The 14,951-nt window shown below is 39.8% G+C and overlaps 1 protein-coding gene across 1 annotated transcript; it reads right to left on the bottom strand.

The window, feature by feature from the left end:
• Positions 1-5,853: 5,853 nt before the first annotated feature.
• Positions 5,854-8,764, bottom strand: LOC143858788 (11S globulin seed storage protein 2-like). Its single transcript, XM_077369502.1, has 4 exons — positions 8,379-8,764; positions 7,561-7,829; positions 6,633-7,079; positions 5,854-6,404 (listed from the first exon to the last, which is right to left on the bottom strand). The coding sequence occupies exons 1-4, from the start codon at positions 8,689-8,691 to the stop codon at positions 6,021-6,023; spliced, it is 1,413 nt and encodes a 470-aa protein (XP_077225617.1). The 5' UTR covers positions 8,692-8,764; the 3' UTR covers positions 5,854-6,020.
• Positions 8,765-14,951: the final 6,187 nt, after the last annotated feature.

Genomic DNA, 14,951 nt, shown 5'->3' with positions numbered 1-14,951 from the left:
GGCATAGATTTATACAAAAATGAGCTCCAAAGGTTGATTGATATTTAAAAAAATCAGAATCGAAAATCCTCAGGTATTTTACATCTTATTTTGCAATGCATAGATAGAGATTGATCCTTAATTTGATTGCTTAGAATGAATTTTCTGTAGAATTGTTATATATATATATATATATTTAAATGTTTGGATGAGGATCGCTTAGATGATTTGAGTCGCTTGTAACCTTGAAAATCTTAATTTCTCATATTTTAAGTCATTACAGTCACTTTAAAGTTTCAAAGTATATTAGATGTTGCAGAGGTTCATTATTTTGAAATATGTTCTTGAGCCATATGTATAGTTCCTTAAAAGATACGATTGTGCTTGCCTTGTGTTTACTTAATTTTTGGATCATATGGCTGATGTGGCTGGTTGAGTATGAGTCTTTGAGATTATTACCAAAGTTTGGAATAGTCTTTAGCGTCTAATATTGTTACTTGTTTCATAAGTTTTTCAATAGGTTAAGGGGATAAAATAAGTCAGTATATGTGTGGAAACGGGGTACAGCTTGTATGCGTGTTCATATTCAAGTGGTCATTTACAAATGCCTATTTAAGTTGTGACATAGCTGAATCTCAGTGATGGTAGTTTCTACTTTGTTCCCTCAATGTCTATAGTTTGTTGTGATATACTTGACTGGGTGTTCTTTGAGACACAGTTCTAATTGGCAAAAGTTTGACTCCAAATTACTTCTAAGTTGCATCTTTTAATCTAGTTGATTTCAAAAGATTTAAAATCCTTTAGTGTTTCATATTTCATGATATTTGAAGATACAAAGTTTCTTTGAATCTAAATTGTATTGGGATACATGCTCCTGGCGTCTGGGTGTCATTTAAACATGAATATTGGACTGGAAGTGTTGCTTGATATGCACAAGATTTAATGGTGTGAGTATTTGTCTTGGTGAAATTATTCTAAATATTTGACCTTGCATCAGGTTCTGGTTCATGTTTTTTACAGTTATTTGACAATATAAATAAAGGATATGCATTTTTTTATAGCTAAAAGCATCTTGATTATTTATCTCTTGGTCCATTTCAAGCTATATAGATGAGAATTGATTTTTTTTACAAACTGAATGTCATCTTTTAGAAAGGAATTAAATGTTCTGATATAAGTTTGTCTTAATGATGTTCGTATTATATAACATCTCTTAAAGTATAGAAATAGTTATATTCATTAAAATTAGATAGTACTTACATTTCTCTTTATGAGATTTTTTTTAGTCTAGTGCTTACAATTGGGATATGATTATACTTCATGATTTTTTTTATTTATCAAAAATATGCTGAAACTTGCCCCTCTTGTGTTGCAAAAAGTGGCGCCCATTTGAAGTGTGGTCTCCTCTTATATGTTTGCATAAATGAGAACCTGTATTTTTCCTTTTGCCCATTTCAGTTTCAGGTTATAATGTACTTTTGAACAAAATGTATTTTTTGCCCAAATTCTGATAAAAATCATAACATAGGAGCATTATTCTAAGAGCTGTAGAGATTATGTAGAGATTATTTGCTGGAAATTTGAATGTCAACCGATTAGATGAGGTAGTGCAGTTGCCAAAACATAATGATACCAGCATTTTTTTTTAGAGTATCTTTGTAATATGTTCTTGTTGTAAGCTTTATTTCAGGTTATTTTCTTATGATGAATGATCTTATTATTTCATTATTGTTCTAATAAGATATGTGTGAGTTGATAGCTTTTGAGATCTAAGTTAATTTCTCCAGCTTCAAAAGTATTGGCAGAAATTTAATGATCCTTATAAATTGTGATAATTCTAAGTTTACATTGGATATCATTTAAAAGCCTTATAGTTGTACTTTTGGTTTCCTATAAGAATAACATTTGGTTGAATACTATATTGATAACAGCAGACCATACGAATGTAATGATTCCTATGTCCTTTTGTCTGAAGAGATTATATGTGCTAGAATGGTCATTCAGATTGAGAGATAATTCTGTGTTTAGGATAGATAATTTGAATCATATAAATTTCAATAGTTGAAAATGATCATAAAAATATCTAATTTTTTTTTATCCCTGTACAATAACTAATCATTGAATAATTATGTTATGCATGCGATGAAGGAGTCATCCCAAGCCCATCATTAGGGGACTTGCTCAGTCCAAGCAGCATTCCCCTCTTCTTTTCAAAAGACTTGACCAGTCTTTTATATGTATATCCCTTAGACATTAGAAACCCATTTATTGCAAGGACAATGAAAAAGCTATCTAGAGCCCTTTTAGGGAGACAAGCTATGTCTCAGCATAAAATTCAAATCCTTTAGAGACAGGCTGTGTCTCATTAAAGAACCCCCCCTGTAAGAGAAAAGCTATTTCTCGTGTAGGAAAGAGTTACACCTTTTTGGAGACAGACTTTGTCTCAATTAACAATTCTCACAACTCATACCCTTTGGAGACAGGCTTTGTCTCATTGGCCCTAGTTATCTTTTTGTTTTAGGAGACATGTCATGTCTCATTAGAGCCCTTCTCAGAGTCATTAGCATAGGAGTCTGTCCTTTAGTGTTAGGAATCAGTCTTTCTATCTCAAGAGTCTGTCCTATCATCATAGGGGTTAGGATTCCATCCAACCTCTCATCAAATAATTTGTTTTTATCCACTCTTGCAAGGTATAGGATGCTGTCCAACCCTTGTAGAGTCGTGATTCTGTCTTTTTCCTCCGCAACGCATAGGATGCTGTCCAACCTTTGCGGGATATCAGGAGTCTGTCCTCCCCTTATGATGATAGGATTCTGTCATCTTGCGTCAAAAACAACAAAAAACATTTGAAAGTTCAAAAACATCTGAAAAACAAAAAATCTCAAAAATCTTAAGTCATTAGGAGTAGTTAGGAAAATCATTTCCGAACTACGTTGGCTTGATCCCTTCCCATAGGGTACGTAGTGCAGCTTGGGATCCACATCCCAAGTCCAGCCAAACCTTTAAAAAAAATAAACATTTCAAACATTTCCAAAAATACAAAAATTCTTCAAAACCTTTTCAAAAAGATCTTCCTCCAGAGTTAGGAGTCTGTCCTAAATATTTAGGGTGTTTTAGAGTTAGGAGTTTGTCCTGATTTGTTGATATGGTGTGTCCTGTCGTGTGAGTGTCCCTAGAGTTAGGAGGCCTCAAGTCGATCGGTTAGACATTCAGTCAAACCGATGGCTAGACTAGGAAGCATATAGTCAGCCCATGATTTTCCTTAGGTTGCACAGCCTAGTTACACATAGGATGTAGGGCCCACCTGCATTAGCTTAAGGCTAACCAACTTACATTAGTTAGGGCATATAGAGTCCTAAAAATCACAACTCACATGAATTTAAGCAATTGTACAAAAAAGCTTTAAAAATCAGTTGAGTCTAGTGGAATCGAGTCTAGGATAGCAGTTCTAGATGATTAGGCATAATAGTTTAGAATAGGGCATCGAACTACGTTGACTCCGATTCTTCCCGAGGCCGGGATACGTAGAGCAGCTGGGATGGACAGCCATCTTGGTCCGAGTCAGGTCGCATTAGAGTTAGGACTCATTTTTGTCCAATCATGTATAGAATTGAATTGTGTTGTGTGTTTTGCTGTGTTTTCTTACTTTCATGTACAGATCCTATACCTTTAGCTGTAGCATGCATGTGTTTGCACACCAGAACTCAGACACCAATTAGGTATAACACTCATAACCTAGTTATTCTTAGGCGACACTTCTTTCATTTCTTTTATGTGTGCTTATTATTCATCTCCGAGACATGCATGATTAGATAGACGTCTTCTCGGAGATATTCGTTCCCATTTCATATGACTTTCGCCCAAAACTCTTCAAAATTATTAAATAAATGGCATAAGAGACCAGGTGTTTGCACTTGGGCGGATGAGGTGCTCTTTCGACCTTCCGAATTCGTAACCAGGCACGAATCCTCTTTTTATAATCTCTGGTTATCCGTTGCAACAGAGCATAGTATGGGATCCTTGGCCCACTTCCTTGGATGGCGACTCTTCTTTGTTTAAGGTACGCCTCGAATCTGGGCTAGTCCCCGAATCGAGAGGTATCTCACCTTTTATATCGCCACTCATGCTGTGAGAGGCACTTCCTTCGAGAGTTCCTTGGTAGAGCTCTCCATTCACGTGGATGATCTATAGAGACCCAGCGCGTGGGGCACGTCTCCCACCGCCGCCTCTCTCGGATCGGGGTCCACAGGCTGGCGACTCTGCTGGGGATCTCTTTCGAGATTTTGCCTAACTCTGTTAAAATGCCATTTGTTACTAACTTTGAAGAATTTTGGGCTAAAATCATTATAAATGGGAATTTAATCGCTTAGAATCCAGGGGCACCAAATAGGTGTTTAAAACAAGAGATTCACACACTGCACAGCATACATCATTTTGTTTTTTATTTTCTTTTATTGATTTCATTATTATTGGCTCCAAGGGATAGATACAGTACATGCCAGCCGGGATGTCGTTACCTGGATGGGATTATTGTATCTATTACCAAGCTATGCGCCGGTGCTGCAGTCGTAAACACTAGGCGTACTTGTGTTTACAGCAGCCGATGAGCAATGAAGCATACTATGTATAACACTAGGCGTACTTGTGTTATACATTTTAAGTATGGATCATAAGCATAGTCCCCAATCTTCGCACTTTTCATTGTGGCACTATGCTGCTGTCCTTCTGTATCCTAGAGTGCAAAGGCAAGGATCTAGAGTCCTCCATGACATCAAAGGCACTATACTTTGTGGTCTCACCATTCGGTCAAGAGATCCTTGTGTATTATATATATTTAGTGATACAAATTGGTCTAGTTGCCCAATCTCTTGCTGTGACAGAGTGGCTGTTCTACTTAAGTGGGATCACTGTAGGGTTTTGATTTGTTTCCTATTCATTCAGATCTACTTGTAAAGGGTTGTTTTTCTATTGTTGTTTACAGGTCTCACATGCCTGCTGTTTTTTGTTCTGTCATGGGGTTGTTTCCCATGTTTTGGCTTTGGTTAGGTGGTTTGCCCTGTCATTTTCTCCCTACTTCAATACATTTTCAGTCTGCCCTGGGGATTTTTAATTCCGGATTAAAAAAAACATGGATGGACTATGTACTAGTTCTTCTGCAGATGCTTTTAAGTAGCAAATATTGCTCCTAAAAGAGTTGTAGGATTTCTGGTTTGAAGTTTTCTAGTTGCCACTTGCTAGGCCAGCAATAGCTATGTCAATTCTGCTTTTAAAGGTGTCCAAAATTTAGGTTTTGACAGGCTTATTTCCACCCAAGTTTCAACACGACAGCATTTTTGGCATGTCTCCATATATGAAATTTCAGGCAAGACATATCTAAAGGATCCTGGACTTGCATCTAAAAGGTTTTAGTCCTTGGTCGCAAACCCAATAGGCTCAACTGAGGTGTTACTTCAAACATCAAAGGGAAGGAAGTGTGTGATGTCTTTGTTGATTTCTGTGAAACATAGTCTAAGAATGAAAAAGGAGCATATGATACATCATGAACCACATGGCCTACATCTCATTGAAGCAAGCAGTGAGGACGATGAACATCCAGGTGGGTAGCTCTAGAAGGATTTTCAAGGAGTTATTTTGCAACCCGTTTGGATGAATAACTTGAAAGAGAAAAATTTTAGGTTAGGAGCACTGGTTCCCAAAGTAGGATTAAGACAGGTAAGGCCTTTGGTAGAAGGTTCCTAGGGCCTGCTGTATAGTATTTTTCAGATCTTAAAACTTGTTGAAGTTATACAGTTCATTTTTGGTCTATTTATGCTGTCACGCGAGCATTTGATCAATGAAAACAACCCAATACCAACATTCATGAAAGCTCCAAAGACTAACAGAGCCAAATCTTTATAACTAGAGTCCAACAAAATACATCACTCAACGGTGCATGCTTTATAAGCATCTTTATTCATAGAGAAGGAAAACAAAACCTTCATCTATCTCCATAAGTACACCTCTAACTCAAGTAGAGGGTGTTTATAAGCATAACTTTCATTTTAAGATGAAGAGCGGCCGCTAGGAGGGAAAAGGATGTGTTGCTGTTCCCTGTTGTACTTGATATCTTGGGCTTCCTTGTTGGAGATCCTGTAGGAGTTGGTGAGGACATCAAGGGGCATTCCTTTGAGGGCAGAGCGAGACCCAACCAGAGGGCTCTTCATGGGAGATGCTGAGGTTTGGAACTCCACCCATTCGAAGCCGTTGTCCCCTGCCTTTTTTGTGGCCGCATAAAACTGAGGGACCACGAAGAGATCACCTTCCTTTACTCGTTCATTGAACAATGCTCGCCCGTTGTGACCCACTACTTGCACTTGGCCCTCGCCTCTTGTCACATAGACCACCTTGTGAGCATTCATGGACCAGTGAGGAGCAAGGATGGCATTCTGCAACAAATTACATTTTTTTCAAACAAGTATTAGAGCAAGATTCATGGAAGAGAAAGATGCAGCTACCAATTACTAGCTATAATTTTTAAATTCTCAGGATTATTTCGGGATTATGCTATTTTATCAAAATGTTACGATAAAATCACTATATTTTGAAAATATCGGAGATATTTGTGACATAGATTACTGGTATTGTTAAGTAACAGTAGAAGAACAGAATATTACAGGGTAGAGGTTGCCTTTCTCTGCACTCATGTCAAGATATTGGAGGATAGGAAGCTTATGCATGTTGACAGAGTTGAGTCTGCCGGCCTGCCTTGAGTAGACGTCGGCTTCTCTGCGATTATCTAGCTGTGTGTTCATTCTCATGTTGCAGAATGCCTCTTCTAATCCATTTCCTCTTCCTCGTCGGGTCCTCTCTTCGTATTCGTCCTCTTCATCGGGCTTTATCATTCTCATCGATCCTTGCTCCACTCTAACGATGAACCCTCTGTCATCCGCTCTCTGCATCTTCCTCATCACATCTTCAGAAACATCGAAGGCCTCTGCCATAATTCTTGAGTCGAATTCTCGGATTATGTTCACTGCATAGTCATCACGTTCCTGCTCTCGTTGCTGCTGCTGCTGCTGGGATTGTGATCCTCTGGCTTGCCCACCAGCAAGATAGAACGACTGCAAAATTACGACCCAAAAAGAGGTTGGTGAGAAGATACAAGATTGTAGCTATATTTCTGGTGCACATATTGTTGCGACAATTGGTATGGTGGATGAACAAAATGGTTGGAACAAAGAAAGAGAATATGAGAGAAAGAGAGGTAGGCAAGGCAAGCTGAAGCTTCCTCTAATAGACTTTACTCTCCCTACTTATTAAGGTGGCTACACAGGGAATGTAGCCACCCCGATATCAAGACCACCAGTATGCCCTTACTTCAAGAAAATGAGAAGAGTAAAAGAGGAGAAAGTACTGTTTAAAATGAGACCTCAAGCCTTCTTTTTATAGAAGATAAAAAGATACGAAGGCAAAGTACCTTTCATTTTGCGATAACATCTTTTCACAGCACAAGTGGCTTTTGAGTAGAATATCATTTCTTGAAAAAACTCATTTTTTCTATTTTAAAAAATAAAATATTTTGAAAGTATCCAACATATATACCTTTAGTGTGGGTGCAAGCTGGTTGGATTCGCTGTTGAAGTCGGTGACGGAAAGGGCGATGAGCTCTTCGTTGCCGTCGTTGTAGCACCAATGAGAAACGCCGGCGGGGAGGGCGACTATGTCTCCCTTTCTGAGCCTATGTATTTTCTGGTGTTGGTCACGATCACTCTCTCCGGCTTGGTGCTGCCCACCTCTGCTGCCCCTGTATTGGCCACTAGACTGGTATGTCTCTGGGCACCCGGGTGCGGAAAATCCAAGCACCCCTCGTCCTGTATATTTTTAAAGATACATTCAATTTCTATTAAAAATGATACTAAAACTCAATTGACTCAACTCAGAACTGGTCCGAGTTGAATTGATCCTAGTAAAATGAGTTTACTTGTCCACTACTCTTCAAGGGTTGAAAAAGTGAAAGATCCCACCAAGAATTTAAGCAAAAGTGTCCGAACCGCACACTAGTTGTTAATTTTGACCCAAACCACTATGGACAACAGTTTTTACATACCTTGTTGGGTTAGAGGGAAGTTCTATGTCCTCATCTTGTAACTAGTTTTTCTTATTAATAAAACTTAAGGTGCCGCCCCGGGTTCCTAGATAAATCCCGGGTATAAAAAGAATGGCATTTTTATGTAGAATATGGTAAATATTGTTGGAATATACATTTTTTATTAGGAAAATGTGATCAAATTTTTACAGTCACCAGGCACTGGTTCGAAGTCAATCCCGTTCCGAGTCAATTCGAGCCATTCTTGAGTCGAGTCAAGTTTTCAAGTTTTAGAGCTAGACCCGCACAAAAAAGGTTACACAGATACACATACCTTGTTGAATGTAGACTAGGCGCGGAGAGGGGGTAAAGTTGGGCAAGGAAAGGCAACTGGGCTGAATGATGTTTCTCGTAACCGCAACTCCGGCACACTGGAACTGATCCTCATTCTCATTCCAAAGCTCTGTTACTCCGCCCTCCGACTCGATTCTTCGAGATGGACGGCTCGCTGATAGACGCTCAAGACGGCACTGACGAGCATCTCTCAGGCGAGTCTCAGACTGTTGCTGGGCCTCGGCAGAAAGGCCCAGCAGAGAGACTAGAAAGATGGTGAGTAGTATCAAAGAAGGCCTGTTATTACTAGCCATAGAGAAAAAGAAAGTAAGGAATCTCAATAATCTAAGTTTTTGCTATTGAAACCAGAGAGAAGATGAGGAGATGGTAGGTTCAGAGTGACCTTTTATAGTTTGAGGAGGGTAGGTTTGGTGGGCGTGTGGCAGCTCTCTTGGACAGGTTTGCATGCATGGCTTTGTCGTGATGGTAACTAGTATGAGTTACCATATGCTGTGGTTTAGCATCTTCGTGTTGATAAAGGGTTTTTTAGGTGTTGATGTTGTGTAGTGTGGTTCCCAACTTCCCTTTCAAACAAGACCAGTTGTCTAGAGCTTTGATGGTTTCAAGGATGATCACGTTAGTTGGTGGTGTTGAATGACATTTCATGCGTTACAAAGCAAAATTAGCCTGTCCAGAAATGGCAGTGCTCTATTTTCTGAGTTTTGATGCCAATGGGTAATTGATGCTTATCTAATAAATAGTGTTCACAGCTCAGAATGCCTTCTTAGCTCCTGAATCACAATAAGAAGAGCAATACAAGAAGTTACACTCAGATTCATGGTGTCGGTTATTGCAAATTAACAAGGATTCAAGTAATAACAGTGAGCCATTTGATAAACAGTCACTAATTATTAGGTCATCCTTTTTGGCTAATACAATACTCAATAAACGTGGGTAAATTTCAGGAATGACAAACATTATATCCCAAACCCCTGCTGAAATGGTTTTACATGGTAGGAAAAGACCTTGGTTTAAATAAAATAATCAAAAGTAAATGATATGAGTATGTGAATCTGTAGAGATTCTTGAAACGGCCTATCTGGGCTTCAATAAGTCAATAACAAAGAGACTCCATCTCGACTGAAAACCAAAGATCTATTGTCATATGCTCAAGTAAAACTAGGAGACTGCCAAAAGACAAACATGGCTACACAGATAAAACATCCATTGAACCGAAAGCCATGTCTATATTCTCTTCTTTTGCATGCGTTCCTCATCCCCAGTGCAGCATTCTTGATTACTTTAACTAATCATGTAAGTGTTTTCAATAATGCACGAGAACAATAGATTAGAAATTAAGGCGGGTAGAGGCGTTAATATGAAAACTCAAGCCAAAGAAAATGAAAATGATAATGAACATACAATGAAATAATGTCATGCCTTCATCTACACCCATCCAAGCCCAGAGCCTCATCACAATCAAAGCTAGGTAAGGCTAAAATTTTAATGGGCTGCCCTTCCCCCATTGACTGCCTCAAAAGTGAGCGTGATTTACTTTTAGATAAAACTTATGTTGCATCGTGAAACACGAGTGTTGGAATCCTACACTGGTATCGAGTGTCGGATTCCACAAACCTCAAAAAGAACGATTCGTGGATTCGCCAAAATATTTTAATCAATTCTCAAATTTTATTTTTTTACGGGTGAACAAATCATCTTCCATATTTTAATAGGTTAAGTAGATATAATATTTTATTTTCATGTCCTTTTCAAAAAAATATTTTATTTTCATGTAAGAAACTTAATATTAGGATGGGTAAAACTCAAAACATATGGTAATTGTAAAGTTGTGGTAGTAGAATTCAGAAACAACAGATAAAAGAGATCTAGAAGTGTCTCAGAGAATCTTGAAGTATTGGAATCCGAGACGTGGCCGATGGGTCTTCACCTATTTAGAAGAATCTGTGTAACAGTGGATAAAACAGTCTTCAATCTAAACAGACCATAATCTCTCAAGCTATCATGGGACTACAACTTTCTTTTCGCGCCACTAGGATCTTGAATTACCAACCCATTCAAGAATTCTTCCTAATAATTGTCATACCTCCGACCTATGGGACGAAAACCATCATCCCAATTTCCACAGTCTTGGTACCGACTTCCGAGTTTCCTACAATCATTTTTTCCCTACCTGTCTCTGTATAATTAAAAAACTCTGAAGCATTATGTCTAAATAGATTGAAATAAGAAGCCCTATGTACTACCCCACAACTTGTAATTTCTCCTTAACTCAAATCTTTGGAAGACAACCCTTACTCCCTAAAACATACATCTCTTCACCTCTCAAAATGTGACCTCTACTCCTGTAATCCAACTTTTGGTTCAATCTCTTTAACTCTTTCTATTGTATCATCTGCAGCTCTTGCTTGCATTACCTGGAACATTTCTCTTGTCTTCCCTTGATTCTCCTGATAGGAGATCCCAAATACATCGCCCATTGCTAGAAAATCATTAAAGCCTTCCAATTCGGGGTACCCAGGTTCTTCCTTAGCATCCAGTACCACAACTCCCTTTCCTTTATCTCGTCTACCTGATTCACTAGATTGCCCTAACTGACCATGTTCCACCTTAGGGCTACCTGGCCCTAATCCCTGCGCATCTTCATTCAGAGTTGCACGCTTAGATTCCAAATTTGCAATCGCCAGATGTTTTTAACGCCTTCTCGTTCGCCTTTCCATTTCTAGGATCTTGCTAAAGATGGGCAAGTTACGGAGGCGCGTATGAAGGTCCTCCTCACTATTCAGGGTGACCTGGGAAGGGGACACACCCACGCTTTGATGAATTGCTGCCCACTCTTTCGGCCATTATTTCTTAAGAGGAGAAATTAACACCTCACTAGGAGTAGGAGATTCCTTCCTCACCAATTTTTCATTATATTTAAGAGTTTTTAGGAGATCCTAGTCTTCATCCACCATGGAAGTTTCTCCCTTCCTTACCCTTCTAGTGTCTTCAAAACATGCTTTTCCAATCATACTCGAACCAGGCGAGGTTTGCAAGATTCTCAGTTTGTGGAGACTTTCCGAATGAGGTTTTTTCTTCCTAACTTCCTTTTTACGATGCGCGCATTTAATTTTCCTGCCCAAAGCTGAAAGGCCGCCACGTGTAGCCAAGAGGCGAGCATTCAGTCCAGAGCCTCTTCTGAGATTGCATTTTCGCGCACGTGAACTCTTCACATATGGGCTCGAACCTGCTCTAAAAAACCTATTTTTTAATTTTAGGGCCTTCCGCTCCTCGGTCGATTTTAAGCTAAAAAAAATCCAAATATCCTTTATACCCGCCTTTCCTTTTGTGCCATGTGACACAACCCTATCTGAGTTGGTAGCAATTGGCAGAGTCACGGGTCCCCTCAGCTTAGCCTTCCTACTCTCTGACGAGACAGTGAAAAGCTCTGGGGGACATGAGGGTAGGTGAGTAATTCAAAATTTGAAAGGGGGGCCACTGGCTCCGATTCACGCCCAATGGCCTCTGCCACCATTTCCGGTGGACAGACCACCGCCGGCGAATCTTTATCAGTGGGAGACTCATCAGAATTCCCAAAAAGGAAAAAATTGTCTTTACTGCTGGACTCTCCCACTACCGACAAAGCCAAAGAATTTATACTATCTTCAGACACAACCTTAATTCCCACTGAGTAAATGGTGGAATCTACCCTTAAATTAATTAAATGAGAGATGGATTTCCCAAGAGGGGATATAACCAGGGCAGAGGCAAAAGTTAAACAGTGGGAGTGATTACCAAAAAGCTGGGTCTCTAGGACGTGACCCAGATGCGAGCCAAGAATCTCCACCGTGGCAGAAGACCAAGCGTGAAGTGGAATATTATAAAACCGTATGCGAACAGTTCTAGCTCCTGTATTATACGTCGGGAACCATGGCTGGAGGGAGGAGAGGAATCCCGCGAAAGCCTTCCCTCCTCACTGGAGAATAGTCGTAGCTTGGGCCTCCAAACCAAAACGGAAAAGGATCTCCACTGTGCTAATAGCAAAGGGTTTTTCCAGATCTGGGAGGCCCCATAATTTTTTGGCCCAAGCCCAAATATCCTCTAAAAGCTAAGAACCAGATTTCAAACTTCCAATAAGACAACTCTTAAGATGTCTTGTTCTTTCTTCCACTACCGACACCAGAACATCTAGGCTTCGATCCTTTTCACAGGAGGCAACTTGGGCCTGTTTGGGTCTCCACACTAAGTTTGGGCTTTCTCTGTTACGAGGTTGTAAGCATTTTCTGCATAAGGTGTGTGTACCAAAGTTTCTGTAATTACATTTTGAGCATAACCAGTCGCTCCCATTCAAGAAAGGCCTACGAGATGATTCAAGAACTCGCCGACCAGGAACCTCCCTATCGCCAAAGTCCAACCTCCTCCCCCTAGTATCCCAGTCCTTCATACCTCCCAAAGAACCCGCGTGTGATCTCGGAGGATGCCATTGGGACCAATGAGGCCTCTCCAAATTGGTCTCTTGCCCAAATGAAAATAGAAATCTTCTGCAACAAGGATTAAATATCCCAAGTGATTCAAAAACTTCCATAACAGAGTAGCCTCCATCTAGGCAAGACAAATAAGGCTCCGTAATCCGCTCAAGGTTGATTCCGCATTCACATAAGAAGCCCGAAGGTTTCTGAAACCTCGAAACTCTCTGAGGGATATTCCTCCGACTTCTGAAAACGTCCCTAATAGTCATCTTCCTCTCAAGTTCTCTTCGAACAGGATAGTGGTCTCATCATTCTCTTATTTTTATGGGAAAACCACCAACGTGGTGTCAGAAACGAGGGGGATGTTGCATGGCATGCATCTCTGCAAAGCTCTAAATATTTTTAATCTAAGGATTGAGTTGGGCATTAAGGTTCTCATGGATCTCACTTCTAAAATGGTAGCCACCCGTCGTCCATATTCTATTGTTGTCCAGAAATCATCTCTCATGGAAATCCTATCTTCAGTGTGCCAGCACCAATAGAAAGAAGGAAATTCAGTGGCAGATGCTTTAGCCCATTAAGCGTGCAACACTAAAGAGAACCGGGTGTTCCACTCTTGCATGAGATCCCCAGGGCAGTGAGGGGGGTGGACAGATGCGTTGCTCAGGGGTTCCCCAATCTTCGCACTTTTTTGTGGTGGCAAATTGCCGCTGTCCTCCAGTATCCAAGCGTGCAAAGGAAAGGAACTAAGAGTCCTTCACTACATCAAAAGGCACTCTACTCTGTAGTCTCACAATTCGGTCAAGAGATCCTCGTATGTTGTATATATATTTAGTGATACAGATTGGTCTGGTTGCCTAATCTCCCGTCAATCCTTGGGAGGTTCTGTTATTTTCCTTGGGATTATTTGTAGTTATTGGTATCAATAATCATCAAATAGTGGCAAGGTTGAGTTCAGTTTCAAAAGTCAGAGTATTTGAAAATGAGATCTGCTGGTGTTTCGCATTGGCTGATGTTCAGGTGCGGCAGGTGATGTTTCAGGGTGCATCCACGCCTTGTAATTTCGTTTCAGCAATGTGAAGGGTTGTTTTTCTATTGTTGTTTACAGGTCTCACTTGCCTGCTCTTTTCTGTTCTGTCATGGGTTTGTTTACCCTGTTTTGGCCGAGGTTAGGTGGTTTGTACCCCACTGTTTCTCCCGACTTCAATATATTTTCGGTCTGCCCTGGGGCCTATCAATTCGGGGTTAAAAAAAATCATGGATGGACTATGTACTAGTTCTTCTGCAGATGTTTTTAAGATGTGAATATTGCTCCTGAAAGAGTTGTAGGATTTCTGGTTTGAAGTTTTCTAGTTGCCACTTGTTAGGCCAGCAATGGCTAATGTCAAATCTGCTTTTAAAGGACTCCAAAATTTATATTTTTACATGCTTCTTTCCACCCAAGTTTCAGCACTACATCATTCAAGGCATGTATTTATAAATGAAATTTCAGGCAAGACATATCTAAAGGGTTCTGGACTTGCATCTAAAAGGTCTTAGCCCTTGGTGGCATTTTTATTACAGTAGTGTTGGTAGGTGTTACTTCAAACTTCAAAGGGAAGGGCAGCGTGTGATGTCTTTCTTGATTTTTGTCAAACATAATCTAAAAATGAGAAGGGAGCATATGATACAGCAGAAACCACATGGCCTACATCTCATTGGAGCAACCAGTGAGGATGATGAACAGTAGCTCTAGAAGCATTTTTAAGGAGTTATTTTGCAACCTGTTTGGATGAATAACTTGAAAAGAGAAAAATTTTATGTTAGGAGCACTGGTTCCCAAAGTAGGACTAAGACATGTAAGGCCTTTCGTAGAAGGTTTCTAGGGCCTTCTGTATAGTATTTTTTTTTATCAACTTAAAACTTGTTGTAGGTGACGCCGTTAACAAGCATTTTTTTCGATTCTGCTCTGCTAATGGCACTTAAAAGTTTTGTTAGATTAAGTAAATAATTTTTACTGCTCATTTTTGGTTTATTTATGCAGCCACTTACGAGCATTTGGTCAATGAAAGCAGCCCAATTCCGACATTCATAAAAGCTCCAAAGATAACTCTGATTAACAATCG

Source organism: Tasmannia lanceolata, unplaced genomic scaffold (genome assembly GCF_043159265.1).
Source record: "Tasmannia lanceolata isolate RefF3 unplaced genomic scaffold, GAP_Taslan_0.1 ptg000026l, whole genome shotgun sequence".
In the NCBI taxonomy this organism is placed as follows: Eukaryota; Viridiplantae; Streptophyta; class Magnoliopsida; order Canellales; family Winteraceae; genus Tasmannia; species Tasmannia lanceolata.
Note: the sequence above shows the minus strand (reverse complement) of the source record. Positions and strands in the feature narration are given on the sequence as shown.

Excerpts from the sequence above, each read along its gene's own strand:
- LOC143858788 (XM_077369502.1), bottom strand. The coding sequence starts at position 8,691 with ATGGCTAGTAATAACAGGCCTTCTTTGATACTACTCACCATCTTTCTA. Across the intron at positions 7,830-8,378 it reads CCTAGTCTACATTCAACAAG|GACGAGGGGTGCTTGGATTT; the intron begins GTATGTGTATCT and ends AAAAATATACAG. Across the intron at positions 6,405-6,632 it reads AGAAAGGCAACCTCTACCCT|AATGCCATCCTTGCTCCTCA; the intron begins GTAATATTCTGT and ends AATTTGTTGCAG.